This window comes from Anabrus simplex, chromosome 8 (assembly GCF_040414725.1).
Source record: "Anabrus simplex isolate iqAnaSimp1 chromosome 8, ASM4041472v1, whole genome shotgun sequence".
NCBI lineage: Eukaryota > Metazoa > Arthropoda > Insecta > Orthoptera > Tettigoniidae > Anabrus > Anabrus simplex.
Genome location: NC_090272.1, coordinates 219,314,957 through 219,337,538, shown reverse-complemented (window position 1 = coordinate 219,337,538; position 22,582 = coordinate 219,314,957). Strand labels below are relative to the sequence as shown.

Sequence of the window (22,582 nt, the reverse complement as noted above, 5' to 3'; positions counted from 1 at the left end):
ACTGTTGTAAGGTGACAGACAGAAAAACAGTGTTTTGTAAGAAATGCGGAAAATCGTTATGTTGGAAGTACAAACAGTCTTCAATAACATCTTAAACATATTCATCCCTTCCAAAATGTACCTGTATCTATCAGTGTCTCTACAAGCTCATCTTCTCAGTTAACGGAGGAGCAACTAATAAAGAAGCCTGTGTCCTCTAACAGAGAAAGTTGTCGCTGTTCCCACTGACAATGCAAGAAATATCATTCTAGGAGTTGAGGGAGCAAAGTACGAAGTAAGACAATTTTTGATGTGCAGCCCACAGTTTACAATTAAGTTTAAATAAAGCTCTCAAGAATACTGTGTGAACCCTATTAAAATTCTATTAATCGCGATTAATCTATTAAAGGCATTCGGTTAACTTATCAGAATTTTTAATAGATCGACAGCTGTAGTTAATACAAACCACAAAAGAAAACATTCAAGGAAAGTGCCCGAGCACAGTCGGCTACTACAGCTAGTGTTCTTACAAGGATTGATATGTAAACTTACCGAACAGTAGACTGAGGCTGTAGCCGATGGGAACCTGGCACCAGGCAAGTCCGGTGTTGAACATGGCCTCGGCGGTGCCGTTGATGTAGCCTCCTCCAACCCAAGTCGCTGGAACAGGCAGAGCGAACGTTTGATAAATAGAAATTGAGAATTAATATTTTATGAATGTTTAATTTTTACCAGCGCATTGTACTAGAAATAAAACTGAAGGTATTTTAAGTATCGTCATTCTATTTTGTATCATCTCCGCCACCTTGTAAACCAGTGTCACTTTATCTTCTTTCGCAGTTTCTTCTACTCCATATATAAAAAAATATTCTTCTTTCCTGGTTTCCATACTCTACTTCTTTTTTCAGATATGTCACCTATTCCTACAGCTACTGCACTTTCTTACGCATTCTATCCATCTCCTCCCCATTACTCACAATTTTTTCTTTTATCTCCTCCACTTCTGTCATAATGCATTGTCTAAAGTCCTTTAGCTCTTTTGCATGATCCCTACTCATTTCCTTACCTCAGGGGCTCTGAACTCTGGAGCGTGGATTGGCGACCACGGGGCCCTCAGCTGAGTCCTGGCATTGCTTCCACCTACTTTTGGCAGGCTCCTTACTTTCATCTATCCTATCCGACCTCCCTTGGTCAACTCTTGTTCTTTTCCGGCCCCGACGCTATTAGGTTTGCGAAGGCTAGGGAGTCTTTCATTTCCACGCCCTTCGTGGCCCTTGTCTTACTTTGGCCGATATCTTCATTTTTCGAAGTGTCGGATCCCTTCCATTCTCCCTCTGATTAGTATTATATAGAGGATGGTTGCCCAGTTGTACTTCCTCTTAAAACAATAATCACCACCACCACCACCACCACCACCACCACCACCACCACCACCACCACTCATTTCCTTTAACTGACCTATCTGGCACGCCTCTCTCACCACGTCCTTTATCACCTCAATTTCCTCCCACCCATAGGCGCCCACTGGATCCAGTCCTGGGTTAATTTCCACACCTCCTATTACCAACAACGCTACCATTACGACCGGCACCAGAGTCCCTGCCATCTTCCCTATTTCTTCTCCTTCATTCCTCTTGCATAATTTCATTGTCTTCTTCCTCCAACACTGGCAACTTCCAATCCTTACTCGATGCAGCTCCAACGCAATCCCCATTCCTCAGCACTCGCTAAGCCCATCCGTCCGCACTGCTTACTCAGTCGAGACTCGTGATATGTTAAGTACAAAACAAAAATCGTCGAACCCGGCACCATTGGCAAAACCTTTGGATTTCGTGTGGGATGCTCTTACAAATTGAGCTATGGTGTTCTAGCACATATTTGTTCTGTTGGAAAGGATGTGGAACTGCACAACTGTAAAGCGCGAAACTGAGGATTAATGACGGGAGTAGTGAAGACGAGCCGAAATATAACTTTCGACTTTGAGATTTCCCATGATCCTCCAGTGTTGTACTTGAAAGCGGTGAATGTACTCTATAGTCCTAGGTATTTATTCATAGGCATACACATACAGACTGCTCGGAAACAACGTGAACAGGGTATATGAACGTTAGACTGTTGGTCACACTGATAAATAATTTGAAAAAAATAATTCTCTGTCTCGCACTGCTGTCATTTTATAAGCTGCTGAAGTTAACCAATCAGATCGCTTCGCGGCAAATTCAAAGGCTCATTGTGAGGCGGCGTTACAACATTCATAGACATCCTGAAAATTACCAGAACGTTATTCAGAGTTTGTAGATTACATTTGAGTCATTTGGTATTCATTTAATTTGGGAAATATTTTGCGGCACGTGGCTTCTCGCAAGATTTCTAGAAACACTCCACGTTTTGGAACAGAAGCATTATTTAAGAGGTTTAGATCTCATTAAGCCTCTAATAATTATTCATCCGTCCCCTCTGGCGACATGGCACTACAGGGCCCCTCACATAAACCAAGACCGTCGAAGCAGCGTATTTACTCTCCGACACGTACGTTGCGGTATGGGAGGAGCGTGCACAGTTCTTGACCTTGCAAGCATCAGTCGCCAGTCTGAATCTCAGCTATTAACACGGTGAGACATCATTGCAACACCGTATTTTCGAAGTTAAAAGTTCTGATTTCATCTTAATGGCCGTGTGAAAAGTCATAACTAGAGCCCGATATTTTATGCACTAATAGGTTAGAATGCAAACTTACTGAAGCGAGAAGCAAATATAGTCTACCTTCATAACGATTGTGCTGTCGGGTTTGCATAAATATTAGGGGTACGGCCCATCAGGACCCTTATAATTTATGTTACTCTTTCTACATTACGGAAGAGCGGATCGCGGGCATTTCATACTAACCAAATTCGTTCGCAATCTAACCTATTACCGCATGAAAATCGGGGCTTTAGTCATAACACTCGCTATTGGTGTGCAGAAAATCCCAATGGTGTTTACGAAGTCCTCGTTATGGTAGGAAGATTAGTGTTTGGTGTGTTGTTAGTGCAAGACGAATAATTGGACGTATTTTTTTTCGAAACGAATGTAAGTGCAGAAAGATGCCAACATCATATGTTGACGCTTTCTTCTATCAGTTAACGGAAGAACAAAATCGCATGGGTGGTTTAAACCAGATTCAGCCCCTGCTCATACAGAAATCTCGGAAGGGTTTGCAGGCAGAGTAATCAGAACTGATCGATTTCTCCCTCGTTCTCCAGTTCTAACAGTGTGTGGTTTTTACTTGTGGGGTAAACTGAAAGAAAAAGTGTATCGTACAAATCATCACACATTGGAGGAAATGAAAGGTAAACATTACGAATGAAATCAGAAACATTACAGTGGCAGAACTCAGTCGTGCCAGCCAGAATGTGGTTACCAAATACAATGCCTGTATAATCCAGGATGGGCGAAACTTCCAGCATCTTTTGATAAGGTAAGGCAGGGCCTCTCAAACGCCTAAAATCTCCCGCGTGCAAACCGAAGCGCAGAGATTCCGTGCACCGTGCATCGGTCCGACTCGTCTCGGTTCGGACCAGCGGTTTGTCTCGGGACAACTCGGCCAAGCTCGGCTGAACTCTGCTCGGATGGTGGAGTGCTGCAGATCAAGTGAGGAAGGGGGAGACAGGCAGAGAGATCGAGACCCAATATAAAGATAAGGCTGGGATTTAAGAGAACAAATTGGGGCAAACATTCGTTTTAGGAAGGAGAGTTAGGGATTGGAATAACTTACCAAGGGAAATTTTCAATGAATTTCCAATTTCTTTGCAATCATTTAAGAAAAGGCTAGGAAAACAACATACAGGGAATCGGCGACCTGGGCGACTGCCCTAAATGGAGATCTGTAGTGACTGATTGACTGACGTAGGGAAAGGGAGAGACTGCGCTATTGCTCAAAAACGAGGAGTGGGGGTCTGCACTCTGGCCAACCTAGCGAAGTCGTCTTTTGCACCTTGCGCCACGCAATGCACCCTGAGGTAACATTTCATATTAAAGCAGGGCGGCCTCGCGTGACTTAACTTCGGCTGAGACAGCGGCCGTAGCGCAGAGTACATCCACCGGGAGACCCTATACATCTCTGGCCTACCAAGTGACCGCTGCCCAGTCCTAAGGCCTGCAGATCACGAGATAACGCACGGTGAGTGCGAATAACCGTCCTGACCGATATTCTTAACTTTTATAAAAATGGAGACTGCCTGGGGACTGAATGGCTTCGAGCCAGCCCTCAGATTCTGGCTTGGAATCGAACCCTGATCCTCCAGGTAAGAGGTAGTCTAGCTACCATAGACCTCGGGGAATGGGTGATGATTCTTCAAGTATAATTTAAGGTAGTTTTCACTTGATTGACATGACATGTGGAGCAGGGAAGGCCCGTAATATTTCTGAGTAATTAAAGGCTAAAGAGTAAGTTCTGAATATAAGAGGCTATAGCTCCAGAAGTTCAATGGAATGTTGAAGCCTTATTTTTAGCTTCCTTTATGGACAAATATCCATTCGATATTCTATACCGTATTATGTCGGCATGTAAAAGGTCTCTGGTGACATAATTTGTGCTGATTATTGTTTCAAAGGAGGAAGTACAGTTCGGCTGTCTGGTGTAGTGGTTAGTGTGATGAGCTGCCACCCCGGAGACCCGGCCTCGATTCCCGGCTCAGCCACGAAATTTGAAAAGTGATACGACAATTTGAACTTGGTCCACTCAGCCTCGGGACGTCAAGGGGTTTCGATTTTCACCTCAGCCATCCTCGAAGTGGTTTTCAGTGGTTTCCTTCTTCTCCTCCAGGCAAATGCCGGGATGGTACCTAAATTAAGGCCACGGCCGCTTCCTTCCCTCTTCCTTGTATATCCATATCTTGCCATCCCCCCACAAGGCCCCTGTTCAGCATAGCAGGTGAGGCCACCTGGGTGAGGTACTGGTTCTCCTCCCCTGTTTTATCTCCGACCCAAAGTCACACCCTCCAGGACACTGCCATTTAGGCGGCAGAGTTGGTATCCCTCGCTGAGTCCGAGGAAAAACCAACCCTGTGTGGGTAAACGGATTAAGAAACACATAAAGTACAACTGGTTAACTACTCTCTCTTGCCACTAATCTGAACGAAAGTGGAAGCTGTCCTGCACTTCGAAAACTGAGGGTACTGGCCATAGGAAGACAAGTGCCACGAAGGGCGTGAAATGAAAGACTCCGTAGACATCTGTTCTTAATACCGTCGGGGTCGGAATAGAAGAGTTGACCAAGGAAGGTCGGATAGAAGAGACTGGTGGAAGAATTGCCAGACTCAGCTAGGGGAGCTGTGGTCAACAATCCATGCTCCCAGACTGAAAGCTGCTGAGTCCCATTTTAACCCCCTTTCGTGAAATTTGTGGGTGTTATCTATCACCCCCATCCACAAGGGCTGACACATTTGCTGTTTACCCAGCAAAAGTCATTAAAGACTCAGTCATACTTCTTTCAGGAGAGGTCTGGTTTACCCTGCCAACTGGTGGAGTAAAATGGAACGTAGAAATTGACGCGCAGGCAGCGTGGGTGCCGTCACATCAAACAGCCTGCACACTTTAGCTAAAGCCATACGCATATATACTTAATCTCTTTATTTTTATTTAGTGTGCTCTGTAAATGAGATCGAGGTTAAAAGATATTCCAAGACATTTGAGAAATAAAGAGTATTTTCATTATTTTCTATTCCATGGTGACCGAGCGAGTTGGCCGTGCGGTTAAGTGCGCACAGCTGTGAGCTTGCTTTCGGGAAATAGTGGGTTCGAATCTCATTGTCGGAAGCCCTGATGGTGGTTTTCCGAGGATTCCCATTTTCACACCAGGCAAATGCTAGGGATGTACCTTCTTAAGGCCACGCCGCTTTCTTCCCACTCCTCGCCCATTCCTATTCCAACATAGCCATAAAGTCCAACCCCTTGGCTGAATGTTCAGCGTACTGGTCTTCGTTTCATAGGGTTCAGAGTTCGATTGCCGGCCGGGTCTGGTACTTTAACCTTCATTGGTTAATTCCACTGGCTCGGGAGCTGGTTGTTTGTGCTCTCTCCAACATCCCTGCAACTCACACACCACACACAACACTACTCTCCACCACAATGACACGCATTACCTACACATGGCAGATGCTGCCCACCCTCATCGGAGGGTCTGCCTTACAAGGGCTGCACTTGTCTAGAAATAGCCACACGAAATTTAAAAAAATAGCCATGAGACCTATCTGCGTCGGTGCGATGTAAATCAGACAGTAACAAACAAACAAACAAACAAACAAACAAACAAACAAACAAACAAACAAACAAACAAACAAACAAACAAACAAACAAACAAACAAACAAATCATCCATAGTGTCTGCAGTTTTCGTCTTACCTGCCTTTTCTTCAGACAGATGTACACTTTTGTTTTCAAAGGGTCAGTTTTTCTTAACTTTAACACTATCAGACAAAGTTAGGTCTTACGTTGACACTGAGACAGGAAAGGGCTAGGATTTGGAAAGAACCGACCGTGGCTTTAACTAAACAGCCCCAGCATTTTCTTCGTGTGAGTATGGAAAAAACACAGAAATTCATCTTCAGAGCCGCTGACAGTGGGGCTCTAACCCACCATCTCCAAAATGAGGCTACTAGCTAACTCGCTTAGTGACAGTAGGCCTGTGAGATTCTGCTGTAAAGGTCATCGCATTGAAACGAATACTGTACGTTTATTGAATTTTGACGGCTTCATTAAGGTCATAATAATGCGTTGGGTAATAGGAACATTCCGTCGTGCATTCAATGCATCCCATTGACCTACGTACTACGCTACTTCAATGGCCATAATTGTGTATCCACCTTTGCTGTCTCTCATGAGGCTGCTTTCATCACTGGAAACTCGCAAATTTCTGTGGTGATGTTTCGCATTACACACCAGTCGTAAGAACTGATATTATTCCCACAGTCACAGTGATGAAGATGCTAAGCAGCCAAAGTGGACTGAATCTACATGGAAGATTGTGAATTCGAGTCTTCAACAGGAACTGGAGGAATTTAGAAACCAGGCATGACATTAGTCGAATAAGTGTCCCGGCAGGCGGTCGCAGAGTAGGTCATTGGTGAATGTGTGAATGAATTAGCCTGTAGTGTCCCATGAAGGGCAAAGGCCTCCCTCGAGAGGGAGAACTCTGTTCGATTGATCTCGCTTGGTGAGCTAGTCACGTGAGATGGTTGTTTCGTCATTTTGTTAGTCTTTATCCGCTAGTTTAGCTTATACCTACTTCTCACATTTCACCTTCCGTTGTGTGAGATTCTTGTTTCTAATTGTATATTTAGTACTTATTTCGACACTATTATCTACATTCATGTAAGTTTTCTGTCTATAAATCTATTTCTTAATTCTTATTCGACCACTTTTCACATTTTCACTTTTCAGATTTTACTTGAACCACTGTGTTTCCATCCCTTTCCAATCGGTTCTGGATCGCGGTGTCCTAGTCCAGTGTGGTCCTAGTAACTGCCTGAAGTCGTCTGCCCATCTTCTTCTTGGTCTGCCGCGGCTTCTCTTGCCACATGGTTGTCCTTTGTGCCCATCTGTCCTGGTGTAGCCTCGCTACGTGCCCTGCCCATATCCACTTTGCTCTTGCGGCCTGCTGCGCGACATTCTCTGAGGATATAATTTCATGGAGTGTCTTGTTTGGAGCCCTGTCGCTCAGTGATATGCCTACTATTTTCCTTTCAGTTTTCCTTTGACATGCTTCTATTGCTCTCTTTTGCTTGACTGTTAGGTATCAAGTCTGACAGACGTACAACACTACGGAAATGATGCATGAGTTGAGTGCCTTAAGTCTGAGTTTTCTGTTTAGTGTTTTAACCAGCACTATGAATTTCATCCCCCAAAGTGCCTTCCAAGCCTGACTTATTCTTCTCTTTACTTCTTTATCCATTATTTGTGTTAGTGAAATCAGTTGACCTAGGTAAACGTATTCTTCCACGTATTACAATGCATTTCCGTCTATTGTAATATACTGAGTTCGATGGCCAATTGGACATTAATTTTGTTTTGCCATAGTTCATTGCAAGACCTACTGTTTTACTGGATGCACTTAATAAGCAATTGATGTAGTTCCCTGACTGACTGATTAAATACAAGTTATTTATCACATAGATTTAAAAGTTGTGGTACATACCACACTGTGAATTTGTAAGCGGTCAGGTACACAGATCGCGTTTTATTTTCTTTATTTTACTTATGCCCTTAAGGTGTAATCAGAAACACCGGTGCATCAGAGAAACTGCTGGCAAAACTGACGGAGAAGAGAGAAGAAGTCCAACCAGACTTCTATGGCACAGGGGCAATGCTAGATCGCTCGAGGACAAAAGCTAATTTTGAATTAAGGCATGTCATTACAAGATTAGCAGTTCACAGTTTACATCACCTACTCTGCAAATCAAAACACTTCCATGACCCAAGTATAGACTGTGAGTGCACACTATGTAAAAAAACGTGTGAACAGTACCACATTGAATTCTGTACAAGAAGAACAATGTCTATAAGTGATTATGCGATATGTAACCCATCAATGTAATCTATAATTATTCTCTGTTATGTCTATTTGGCTGCATTATATATATTATTAAATAACGTTTTATAGAAGCAGTTAAAACGAAAGTGATTTACGAAATGAGCAAGGATGGCTACAACATCAACATCAAGCTGTTTACGTTTGCTTACCTATTTTTGTCTATCATCATCGAAGGCTACTGCGAGGAGAAAGCATTCTTCTTCAGACGGAAGGACATTCATAATCTCGCCAATGCTGATTACGGACTCAATGAAAGAGGCCAGGAAACGTAAAATGCCCGCTTTAGTTTTCCCGGTGCTTGATCAATACTTCTATGTTTTCTACACAATTATAGTATTTGTAATTGAACTTGACTCCCTGCTCAGCCAGCTTGTTGATGAGAAAATAGGTGTGTAGCGTGGAGTTAACGGTGGCATACCTTTAGATCCAAATTCTTTATAGGCAGTGATTAATAGTGGAAAATACGAGCAAAATATTTTTAAGGACTGTTTTTCCGAATTAAATGAGAGGAAGTATTGTATGGCATTATACAATCTATTATTCCTTCCAGGAAGTTTACCAAATGTTTAACGATGAGCTTATCAGATTACTTCAACAAACTGGAATTGGCAGTAAAGATATAAGAACCATCGTGAACCTTGGAAGCATCAAGAAGCTGTTATGAAGACTGATATTGCTACATCGGACTCTACGGAAATTAGACGAGGGGTTCCGCAAAGCTGTGTTTTGGCCTCCACATTATCCAACATCTACTCGGGAGCTGTAATTAAGGTAGTAGGAGGTACAGAAGTGGGAATCAAGTTAAACGAAGAACTAATACGCTCGCTCAGATACGAAGATAACACAAGGAAAATGAAACTGATAGTTTTGAATTGAGTAAGAGGTAAAACTGTTCTGAAACTGAAAGGTTAACAAACCCAACAAGATGACAAATTTAAATACCTTAGTTGTTGGATATCAGGTGATTTAAACCCAGATCTCAAAATTAAGATCCTTAAAGAAACGAAAAGATAAAGCGTCCAGAAAATGAAGGCTTTACTATGTGATGACGCGTTAAATTTAAAACTGAGCACACATGGCTAAATGTTATCTTTCGTTAATATTGCTTTATGGATTTGAAGCTTTGACTTTGAATACGACCACCACAAAAAAGGCAGGGATCTATGGAAATATGGTTTCATAGAAGAATACTAGGAGTCTTCTGGATAGAGCATGTCCCCTAATTAACAGATATTTCAGAGAGCACACTCTGAAAGAGAGCTGCTGACCGCCATCAAATACTGCGTACCTGGGCCATGTGTTCCGTAGAGAAAGATATGCAGCATTGCACCTAATTTTAAAAGGCGGAATTGAGGGACGGCGAGGATAAAGCAGAAGAAGAAGATAATATCTCAAGAATATTCAGGCCTGGACTGGAATAAGAACAGTCGAACAATTCTACCGTTTTGATGAAGATGGAATAACACATTCCATACTGATGGTCAACGTTTGGGGGCTGAGCAGGGCACATACTCTATAACAGAATGTACAGGGTTATTAGCAGCATGCTAGGTCCCGCGTGACCTCCCGTTATATACTCCTCTGTTACCTCATCCATTGACGTAGGCATGTTGATACACCGGATCCCATGTGATCTTCGAGGTAAAAAATATTGAATGTGGTCAACACATATATAGGTAGCCCACGTGTTGGAGCAGAGGGGAACTGTTCTCCCTCCTGCAAGAAAAATCCATACAGGATGCCACATAATTCGCCCTTGGCTCAGCTATAGGATCTAATTAGACAAACAATATTCACGTTTGTTCCAAGTATTTTCTCTGAGGATCAAAAATCCACAGTTCTAGCCCTACAGGCAAGCAACTCAATGTTGAAAATATCGTAGGGATACGAGCTACGAATTTTTGGTAAATACAGTATAATAACGTATGTAATATGTTCTTTATTTATACCTAAAAACAATCCTTTTCTTAATCATCGTTATCTGGTCGATTATATTAGCATTTTGCCTTTTTCTACCAATAGGAGCGCTAATGTGAGCCAATATATTGTTTTACTTAAGCGCCACTACGAGCGCTAATTTGAGTCAATGCATTGTTTCACTTAAGCGCCACTACAAGCGCTAATTTGAGTCAATATATTGTTTCACTTAAGCACCACTACAAGCGCTAATTTGAGTCAATGCATAGTTTCAATTAAGCGCCACTATGAGCGCTAATTTGAGCCAATGCATTGTTTCACTTAAGCACCACTACGAGCGCTAATTTGAGTCAGTATATTGTTTCACTTAAGCACCACGACGAGCGCTAATTTGAGTCAATATATTGTTTCACTTAAGCGCCACTACGAGCGCTAATTTGAGTCAGTATATTGTTTCACTTAAGCACCACTACGAGCACTAATTTGAGTCAATGCATTGTTTCACTAAAGCGCCACTAGGAGCGCTACTTTGAGTCAATATATTGTTTCACTTAGCACCACTACGAGCGCTAATTTGAGTCAATGCATTGTTTCACTTAAGCGCCACTACGAGCGCTAATTTGAGTTAATGCATTGTTTCACTTAAACGCCACTACGAGCGCTAATTTGAGTCAGTATATTGTTTCACTTAAGCGCCACTACGAGCGCTAATTTGAGTCAGTATATTGTTTCACTTAAGCACCACTAGGAGCGCTCATTTGAGTCAATGCATAGTTTCACTTAAGCACCACTACGAGCGCTAATTTGAGTCAATGCATTGTTTCACTTAAGCACCACTACGGGCGCTAATTTGAGTCAATATATTGTTTCACTACGAGCGCTAATTTGAATCAGTGCATTGTTTTACTTAAAGCATCACTATGAGCGCTAATTTGAGTCAATGCATTGTTTCACTACGAGCGATATTACTTGATTTTGATATATCGCAATTACGTACTGTTGCATGAACAAGAACAATAATGAATGGTGAAGAAAAGAAAAGATAGCGCTCAGAAAATGTTTAGTATGAGAGAGAGATGTTGTTCAATGTTTGTGAAATATTATTAGGTATTAGTTATTTACCTCCAAGTGCTATAGTTCTGTTTGTGAAATATTAATATAATTTACATAGAATGAGATAACTAATTAATATTGCTATTAATAATAAGAGGGTGTTTGGAAATAAATCGCCTCTTCTAATAACCCTGGACACTTGGTGAGGTTTTGAATTGTATTACTCCCACTATGACCTCAAATTAGATAACCCTGAAAGTTCTGCTTCTTCGCTCTTTATCGTCTTGTCAGAAGGAAGTGCCATTTACTGCTTTAGAAAGGCTCATTGACGACGAAACTTGTTCCTATTTGTGTTGTTTTATTGTTCATTGTGTCCGCAGATTATACGTCCCATCTGTCTTAGTGTGTTCTTTTTTGCGTTTCCTTGTGTACTTTATGAGGTCGGTTTTACTGCTTATTGTTTAAGTTACGACAATAACAGTCGGAGCAATCACTTATGAATCGTCTTCACCATTCTTCATCTGTAAGTTGTTAATCATTGCCCGGAGGAGTGCGACAGGCTTCGGCAGCCGGCACAGTTCCTATCCTCAATGCAAGATGGGAGCTTCATTCATTCCATTCCTAATCCGGTCGAATGACTGGAAAAAGGCTGTGGATTTTCACTTTCAGGAAGAAGTATTCAGGATTGGATACGTATCCAACTTTTTTGATGTAATTAAAAAAAATAGAATATAAACAACTCATAGGGAATCTACCACGTCGCTGACAGTCCTCATTGCAGAGCAGTGCTGAATAGTGGTGGTGGCGATTACTGTTTTGGAACTAGGTAACCATCCTCTATATAACACTAACCAGAGGTAAAAATGGAATGGATCCGACACTTCGAAGAATGAAGGTATCGGCAAAGAAAGACAAGTGCCACAAAAGGGCATGAATATGAATGACTCCCTAAGCCTTGAATGCTCTAATACCGTCGAGATCGGAAAAGAACAAGTGTTGACCAAGGGAGGTCAGATAGGATAGGTTAAAGTGAGGAGCCTGGTACAAGTAAGTGGAAGCAATGCCAGGACTCAGCTAAGGGTCCCGTCGTCACCAACTTACGCCCTCAAGATCAGAGTCCCTGGGGCCCTTTTTAACCGCCTCTTACGACAGGCAGGGGATACCGTGGGTGTTATTCTACCGCCCCCACCCAAAGGGGAATCAGTGTTGATTGATTGATTGATTGATTGATTGATTGATTGATTGATTGATTGATTGATTGATTGATTGATTGATTGATTGATTGATTGATTGATTGATTGATTGATTGATTGATTGATTGATTGAATATTGAGAGTGCGATCATAATACCGAGTCACAAAATGTAGAATATACGAATGTCCTTTGGTGTCCGTGCGAACCCGGCAAATCATTTCTTCTTCTTCTTCTTCTTCTTCTTCTTCTTCTTCTTCTTCTTCTTCTTCTTCTATTCCGAGCTGGCATTTGGTCTGGATCGACTCTTAAGGACCAAGCGAGTTGGCCGTGCGGTTAAGATCGCGCAGCTGTGAGTGTGCATTCGGAAGATAGTGGGCTCGAACTCCATTATCGGCAGCCCTGAAGATAGTATCCCGTGGTTTCCCACCTTTACACCAAGCAAATGTTCGGGCGGTACCTTTAATGTCATGGACTCTTTCCTCCCATTCCTAGCCGTTTCCTATCCCATCGTCGCCTTAAGACCTATCTGTGTCGGAGCGACGTAAAGCAACTTTTAAAAATATATCATTTTACTGTTGAAGAGTATGCAGTTTAAAATTCGTTATCTAGACTGTACTCATTGCTATGTTTATTCAATATTTTTACCATTTCACACTGGTGAATTGCTATGTTGATGTGTTCTTGATATTGACCAGTAGGAGGTAATATATTTTGGGGCATACAGATGGAGTAGGGACAGGCAAGATCAACGGAGAGAGCAAGATAGGTCTACCAATAGGATTGTTAAATAATTTATAGACAAACTGTGATTACTCCTCTTTTTAACAAGATCTTATATCCATGCTGTTTCATTGCCATTAGAATAATCATATTTTTGGTAATTATTAGTTATTTTGTACGTAAGATATCTAAGATATTTGTTTTGTGCCATTTCAACTATGTTTCTATGCTATTTGTAGCTGGGATTCCCAATGAGTGATGTATATTCTAGCTAACTTCTTGCGTTAGGGAAGTAAACACAGCGGAACCGACCAGGAGACTCCATTCATCACCTCAAAACTTTCTATGAAGATTAAACCTGAACTTCGGTTTTTCTCAAGGAGTTTCTCCCGGTCATCGTATTTTGAATTTAGGTCTATATTTATCCACAAGTTATTTAGAGTACATACTACAAAACAATAGCAACTTCTCCAGCATTCTGAAGAAAGAAGATCACTTTGTAGGATCCCTTACTCACATAGAATTTATTACCAATTTGAACATTGACTTGTTGAATGTTTTGACTCAATATGAAGGTATGTTTTACCTCATCATAAGTAATTTTAATTTCATATGTGGCAATTTTTAAAATCTTTACACACGTTTTTAGCTGAAAATCTTCCAAATCAGAGGAACGTAACATGCACTATTTTAGTTATTCAACTAGACTTTTAGCTGGAATATATTTGTGAAGGTGATTGGGATCAGATACCGAGAACGAAGAATTATCTACAAACTGTATAAAAATCAATCTGCATTGATAAGAATCGGGGGCTTTGAAAAAGAAGCAGCAAACCAGAAAGGAGTGAGGCAAGGCTGCAGTTCCCTCCCCTCCTTTTCAATGTTCACAAAAAAGTGGCAGTAAAGGAAATCAAAGAGAAATTTGGAAAGAGAATCACAATCCAAAGAGAGGAAATCAAGACCTTGAGATTTGCGGATGATATTGTTATTTTATCTGAGACTGCACAAGTTCTCGAGAAGCTGCTGAATGGTACGGACGAAATCTTTGGTAAGGAGTACAAGATGAAAATAAATAATTCCAAAACAAAAGTAATGGAATGCAGTCGAACGAAGGCAGGTGATGCAGGAAATATTAGGTTAGGAAATGAAGTCCTAAAGGAAGTAGATAAATATTGTTACTTGGGTAGTAAAATAACTAACGATGGCAGAAGTAAGGAGGACATAAAATGCAGATTATCACGATCATGGAAGAGCTTTCTTAAGAAAAGAAATTCGTTCACTTCAAACACTGATATAGGAATTAGAAAGATGTTTATGAAGACTTTCATCTGGAGCATGGCATTGTATGGGAGTGAAACATGGACGATAACTAGCTCAAAAAAGAAAGAGAATAGAAGCTTTTGTAATGTGGTGTTACAAAAGAATGTTGAGGGTGATATGGATAGATCGAATCACGAATGAAGAGATACTGAATCGAATTGGTGAGAGGAGATCGATTTGGCTAAAATTGACGAGAAGAGACAGAATGATAGGACACATTTTAAGACACCCAGGACTTGTTCAGTTGGTTTTCGAAGGAAGTGTAGGCGGTAAGAACGGTAGGGGTAGACCTAGGTGTAATATGACAAGCAGATTAGAGCAGATGTAGGATGCAATAGTTACTTCGAAATGAAAAGGTTGCCACAGGATAGGCTCGCATAGAGAGCTGCATCAAACCAGTCTATGGACTGATGACTCAACAATATTTGTAATTACATAAACTAGCCATGGAAAGCAAATTAGTATTGGAAATTGAGAATCCTCCTTCAACCTAAACCTTGGTTGAGCTGGTGCCAATACGGGATAAAAATGAGATGTATAAGTCGCTCACCTATGAGTGTAAGGACACCCACCGCCAGCCCGATACTCCGTCCTGCTAGCAGCACCTCCTCATCTCCTCTGTTCTTCTGTTTGGTGCCAGCCCAGATACCCACGGCCAACACCGCGCAGTAGAACACCAGGATACCCACTGCTCCCACCACGTAGATACCCATCTGGAAATAATACAATATTTCAATTTGGTTGTTTACTACCTTGAAGCAAGTCAAGCACAGTGGGTAGACCTGAGCTTCATTATGACAGGTAATTCTGTGGAAATTAATACACGATGTTAAGGACTGAAGGCTATGGTCTTTTGGTGAAAGGTATTAATTGTTTCAAGCTTGAGCGTGGGGTAAAATAAATGCACAGCGAATGAAATTAAGCTGCATAATCCATAAAATCAAAGCTTCCGGACATGCTATCGGACGGAATTATTCTTCCTCATGATAATGCCCACCCCACACTGCCAACTGTTTAGAGAAATACGCTTCATATATTAGGGGGTGGGGGATTTTTCCAATTTAAAAAATATTTTGGGATTTGAACAAAGACATTAGTGGATATCGGTTTGTTATCCGTAGTGTCGAGTGTGTAACTGGGCTGAAGGTGGCGTACGGAACAGAAGGCTGGGTGTCTACTTATGTAGACTGGGGATTCTCATGAGTCGGCGATTAGAGCAGCTATCGTGAATGTAATTGGAAGTGTGTTAATAGTCGTCTTGTGAGCAGTGCTTCCCTGACATTGAGCACTCTCGAACTGTTGCTATTTAGTTGTTCACTGTGGTTGACAGTGTACATCACTGGAATCGAACCAAGGAACAGTCATCATGTGTTGTGTGGCAAGTAGCCCTGTGTTGAAACCTACCTGTCTGCACGCAACTGCTGAATGGGGTGACAGAACTGCGAGCACAAGTGAAAGGCCCTTCGATAAGGTTTATAGCTTCTTTCAGGTAAAGACTCCCCAGCTGGAGACCTGCTGTGAGAGAATTGCAAATAGACAGTGATTAGTGAGTGTTGTTAGTTAAGGTTGAACAGCATGGAGAGAAAAAACAGACGGTGTTTCACTCGTAACACTGTCCGACTCGTTGGCTGAATGGTCAGCGTACTGGCCTTCGGTTCAGAGGGTCCCAGGTTCGATTCGCGGCCAGGTCGGCGATTTTAACCTTCATTGATTAATTCCAGTGGCTTGGGGGCTGGGTATTTGTGCCGTCCCCAACATCCCTGCAACTCACATACCACACATAACACTATCCTCCACCACAGTAACACGCAGTTACTTACACATGGCAGATGCCGCCCACCCTCATCAGAAGCTCTGCCTTACAGAGGCTGCATCCGGCCAGAAATAGCCACACGAAAATGTTATTATTACTCGTAACACTACATATATAACATTATAATCTGGTGAAGATTCGATAACGGCCGAACTATGGAAACATGTGAATCCGCAAATGGTCAACAACCTGTGTCAGTTAGTGCAAGAAATATGGAACTATGGTAAAATTCCCGACGATTGGAAGTTAGCGCAGATACAAATACTCCTGCTACTCAAGAAATGGAACAGAACAGATTTAAATATCTACAGAGATATCTCACTACTTCAGGAAACATAGTCCTACAAGATCCTATCCAAGGTTAGAACAACTACTCGAACACCAAATCTTTGAACAGCAGCCAGGCTTCTGGAAAGGACGATCGTGTTTGGAACAAATCTGGAACTTCAAGACAATACTGAAGGATAGAGCTTCCAGAGGCAAAAAATACCTAGCAGTGTTCGTAGACTTTCGGAAAGCATATCATTCAGTCAATAGGAGCACTCTATACGGCATCCTTAAAGAAATGGGCACAGATAACAAGACATTACAATTAATAAATGAGACCCTAACAAACACATACTCAAAGGTTAACTTTATGGGTAAGATATCTGAACCTTTTGAAGTCAAGAGAGACGTGAGACAAGGAGTTTGCCTATCCTCACTTCTGTCCAATTGCGTCCTGGACAAGGTCATCAAAGAAGGAGAAAATGTTCTCGCAGAAGAAGGCACTAAGGATCAAGTAAGCTTAGGGTACAAGAAAAAAACACGGCTATCAACTGATAAACATTCGCTGATGATGCTGTGCTTCTGTCAGAGAACATGGAATCAGCTATAATGCTAGTTCTCACTCTGGGAGAGATAGCAGTGAAAACCGGCCTGCAGATATTGTTTGAAATGATCCATTTCATGACCAACATTAAAGAAGCCCCGATATGCATAATAACTACAAAGGAGGATAAGATAAGTTCGTAAATTCCAGTAGGCTAACCTTGGTGAGATAATACAGAAGGAAACCGCCGGAGAGCCACGGAATTAGAGCTTGCATTCCACCTTACGAAAAACACATACAACAAGAAAGCGATTTCTATTAGGACTAAACTACGACACAATCAGACATTAATCCAACCAAAGTGCCTGTATGCTTCATAATGCCTAAAATTAACAACCAGAAAAGACATTGAAGAAATCGAGAAGAAGGAAGGAAAGATTTTAAGAAAGACTCTCGGACCAAAAATGTGTGCTGGCACATACGGATTTCGCAGAAACAAAGAAGAATATAACACATGCAGCAGGATTTCAGATACCGTACGCAAACGAAGGATTAAATTCTTTGGATTTTTTCAAGAATGCCCGACAACAAACTCGCCAAGAATTGTTTAAGCCTTTTCGACAAGCTCAATAGGAAAGATAACTCTTATGACAAATGTTTTGTTAACTCCAAGAAGGATCTTCAAGCTATGAACAGCATGGATCAAGACATCCACAACAGAGTCGCTTTCAGAAACAAGATACACACATCTGAGGGATTCCTAGAGCCAGACACAGCGGCCAAAAAGAACCAACATTGTACGGCTGCAAGGAAAGAAGATGTAAACAAGAGAATGAAGAAAACTGAAATCAAGTTATTTACGTGGTCCATTGTGACCAAAATCGATTATAAATGAAAAGTAATAGTTTTGTCTGAACGTTGCTTAGAATTTAAAAAGAATGGTATTTCTGTATCGGTCATATCTACAGTTAGAAAAAAATATTTTTAATTTGCCATCATGTCTGTCTGTCTGTCTGCCTGTCTGTCTGTCTGTCTGTCTGTCTGTCTGTCTGTCTGTCTGTCTGTCTGTCTGTCTGTCTGTCTGTCTGAATAGAATTTAATATCGGTATGTAAACCATGGATTTTTCATTTGATCGGGCATTGCACGTGACAGTATTAATGTTAAAGGCAACATTTCACTCGGTAAATATTGTATTCGTCGAGGAAAACTGACGTCATGTCGAGTTCAGTTTAATATTTCTCCGTGTCTGTCACAGCGTGACGAGGAAATGGATCGATGAGTTTAAATGTAACTTGGTATTTCAGTTTAAAATGTAGTCCAGTATTAAATACCTATAAGATGTACACAAATTCACAGTTCTAGCCCTTCAGGCAAGGCACTGAATGTTGAAAACATCCTAGGGATATGAGCTACGAATTTTAGGTAAAAGAAACTATAATAAAGTATGAGAATATATTCCTTATTTATTGCGAAAAATTACAATCTTTCCTTAATCATCGTTATCCAGTCGATTAGATTGGCAGTTTGCCTTTTTCTACCCCTACAAGCGCTAAGGTAAGTCATTTCATTGTTTCACTTAAGCACCACTACGAGCGCTAAAGTAAGTAAATGCAGATTTTCACTTAAGCACGTATAACAACTATATTCAGGGTGGACATTTTTCAAAAATAAAAAAAAAGCCTGAATATATTTAACCAAGAAACACATTACAGAATGGAATATGTAAATAAGTTAATTTGGCTAGGATTTGAATAAAAAAGAAAACGAGTAAAGAAACAGGCGCGATTTTCCGGAACTACATTTAGGCCGGGAGTGATTTTTGAAATTTGATATTTTATTTTATTAAAGCTATTCCAGGCTCACAATTTGAAACCTTTCTGGGCCCTTCATACCTTCAACTTTCGGCACTATTGAGGAAGATTACTTAGTTTTGCGTTTATCATTGTGTGGGGACTCCTACTTTGTTTACAACATTACAAGATATCTTTTTGAGTTGGTGGTCTTTCTGGAATTAGCATCATCAATTTACGGACACCGTTGTAACCATGGTAACCAGTGTTCCTCTATGTATACTAGGACAGTAGAGCCATTATCTGACTGTGCACTTTCTTCTCTAACTAAGAGCTTGACACAGACTCGTATGAAGCCCCTTAGGGTTTTAAATATTTATAGCAGTGCAAGTGTTTAGGGATGATTACAAACACCCTTTTCTTTTTACATTAAGGCCATTTAGCATGGGCTCTGTTACCGCTGTAAATCTACTCTGGTGTGTAGAATTGAGTCTGGTGTGAAGTTCCCTTCAGGGATAAGAAAGTTATAAACTGTTAAGTAACAGACAAACCCACATTGAAGCTGTTCTATGTAAATTATTTAATTGAGAGCAACCGAAGTTTGGAAGTGCGCAATTAGAAACTGATGCCTTTGAGAGTTTGGAAGATGGTATAGTTGGAGCGCAGACTCTCCTGCTGTGTGAAGGATAGGAGCTAATAGTGCTCTTGTAAATTTGGTACCTGCCAACAGCAATTCAGCTCTACCGAGCTCGATTGCTGCAGTCGCTTAAGTGCGACCAGTACCCAGTAATCGGGAAATAGTTGGTTCGAATCCCACTGTCGGCAGCCCTCAAGATGGTTTTGCGTGGTTTCCCATTTTCACACCAGGCAAATGCTGGGGCTGTACCTTAATTAAGGCCACGGCCGCTTCCTTCCCATTCCTAGGCCTTTCCTATCCCATATCGTAGCCATAAGACCTATCTGTGTCGGTGCGACGTACAGCAAATAGCAAAAAAAAAAAAAATCAGCTCTTTTCTGTGTAAATTAGCAAGAAATATTTCAAAATCTAGTTAATTCTGTGTCCACTGATTCACCCCAACCACTTCTTACACCTCAGTAAACGGTAGAACTCCCGTAATAATAATAATAATAATAATAATAATAATAATAATAATAATAATAATAATAATAATAATAATAATAGTAATAATAATAGTTAATATTATATTCACGAGTTCTAAAAATACTTTAATTCTCTGACAGTTCATGAGCCTTACCATTCTTGTGTGAATCACTCGTTTTTCTTTTCATTTATCGGAATTTGTACGAGTGCGAAGTACTTTTGTATTGCCACGTAAGCCATTACCATTTATTAGTTGAAGCTTAAAAATTGTGTGATCTAGAAGTCTCTAGTTCGGCAAAGAAACCATGCTGCGTCTATCAGAGCAAGAATCATCCGTTGCTGCCAAATATTTTCATTATTTATTCTTCTTATGCTTCTGCGCGAATGGGTCACTTAGGAAGACGGGGAATCAACATTTGTTGAGCTTTTCTCCTTGCCCAATTGTCCTTCATTTTCTTGTAATTTCTGTTCTTCCGATCAGGTACAGCACATCGTGTTGGCTTCTTTTCACCTTTTTCAATTCTCCTTGTGTGAACAATTTTCTTGATTACTTTTCTATCGTGCAGATTTGGTGACCCCAATTCAGTGAGCTCATTCTCTATTTGCTTATACGCTGAGTGGCCCGAAGTCATGCGAAGACACTGAAGGGGATGTAAATAAGCAGTTGCACCTCCGAAAGCCCTCAAAGCGGCAGCAATATGGCCAGGCTTCGACTCAACAAGGTGTTGGAAGCGTTCTGGTGGATCTGGACCCACTGCTACCCACAATTGGTCTCGTGTAGTTAGTGCGGGGCTCATGGAGCATACACCAGCATCAACAGCACGCAATAAATGCTCGATTGCATTAAGATCAGGGGATCTGGAGGGCCACTCCATGGTCGTAACTTCACTGGATTTCTCCTCCAACCACGCACGTGCCACGGTGCATGGTTCTGTTGAAACATGGCATCTACATCAGGGTACTCTGGGACCAGAAAGGGATGCAGATGGTCTGAAGGAATTTCCACATAAAGTGTACCTGTCATCGCTCCGTACAGTCGTACAGTGAGGCCTAAGTACAACCATGAGATCAGAACTGAGCCACCTCCCGCCTGGACACAACCTTGTTGACACGCAGGATCCACACTCTCACGCGCCCATCAGCTCGATACAACTGGAACCGAGATTAATCGGACCATACCACACGCTGCCACTGTTCCATGGCCCATGCGCGTCGTTGAGCTCTGTGTCGAGGTGTCAGCAAAGGGACACGAGTTGGTCGTCGGCTTGTGAAGCCTATGCGGTGCAGTTGCCTCCTTAAAGTCCTGGTACAAATGGGTTCCTGACTCCCAACATTCAACTGGGCGGTCACTGACTCACAGTAGGCCGTTGAGCGGCCAGTATGGTTCTGCGGAGGTGACGTGATGTCCGTTCGTTAAACACCTGTGGTCTTCCCGTGCGGCGGTTTACGCGGGTGGTAACATTCTCTCTGCGATGTTGAAGATCCACGTTCGACATGTTGACATCGGAAACCCGAATTCGCGTGTAATCTCCGCAATGCTATGACCCATGCGCCGATGATCATCCCGCGTTCAAAGTCGGTTAACTCGCGACGTGTTGCCATCTTCATGACACTGGTATCCGTGACAGACTGCTCAGCTACGCCGTAGCTAGCCGCAACTCTCAGGAGTCATACACGGTACATTTTCTAAAGGGATACTCCTTCCCGTGACTTTTTTTTTGCTCTTGGCTTTACGTCGCATCGACACAGATATGTCTTATGGCGACGATGGGACAGGGAAGGGCTAGGACTGGGAAGGAAGCGGCCGTGGCCTTAATTAAGGTACAGCCCTAGCATTTGCCTGGTGTGAAAGTGGGAAACCACGGAAAACCATCTTCAGGGCTGCCGACAGTGGGGATCGAACCTACTATCTCCCGAATGCTGGATACTGGCCGCACTTAAGCGACTGCAGCTATCGAGCACGGTCCCGTGACTTTTGGCCACTCAGTGTACCATATTGATCTTGTAAGTTTGATTTGCAAAAATGTGTGTATTCGATAAGCAAGTCTCGTGTTAATCATTCTTTCCAAATGGCTTAAAAATTGAATTCTTAACAGTACCAATGTATCAGTATGTTTAGACATTTTAAAATATATTTCTATTTATTTATTTATTCATTTATTTATTTATTAGCCTTTAAATCCCACGAACATTTTTTTTTACGATTTTCGGAAACGTCGAAGTGCTGAAATTTTGTTCGACAGGAGTCTCTTACTTGTCGGTAAATCAACCCACACGAGGCGAGAGTATTTGAGCACCTTCAAATAAGGTACCA

The 22,582-nt window shown here is 41.7% G+C and overlaps 1 protein-coding gene across 1 annotated transcript in view; it reads right to left on the bottom strand.

Moving 5' to 3' along the window:
* LOC136879375 (high-affinity choline transporter 1-like) overlaps positions 1-22,582 on the bottom strand; it is a 192,603-nt gene that overhangs the window by 61,004 nt on the left and 109,017 nt on the right. Inside the window, exons 2-3 of the mRNA XM_067153190.2 lie at positions 15,302-15,464; positions 532-639 (exon numbers count right to left, since the gene is read on the bottom strand). Of these exons, the coding sequence (XP_067009291.1) occupies positions 532-639; positions 15,302-15,464 (271 nt within the window). The remainder of the gene's footprint in view (positions 1-531; positions 640-15,301; positions 15,465-22,582) is intronic.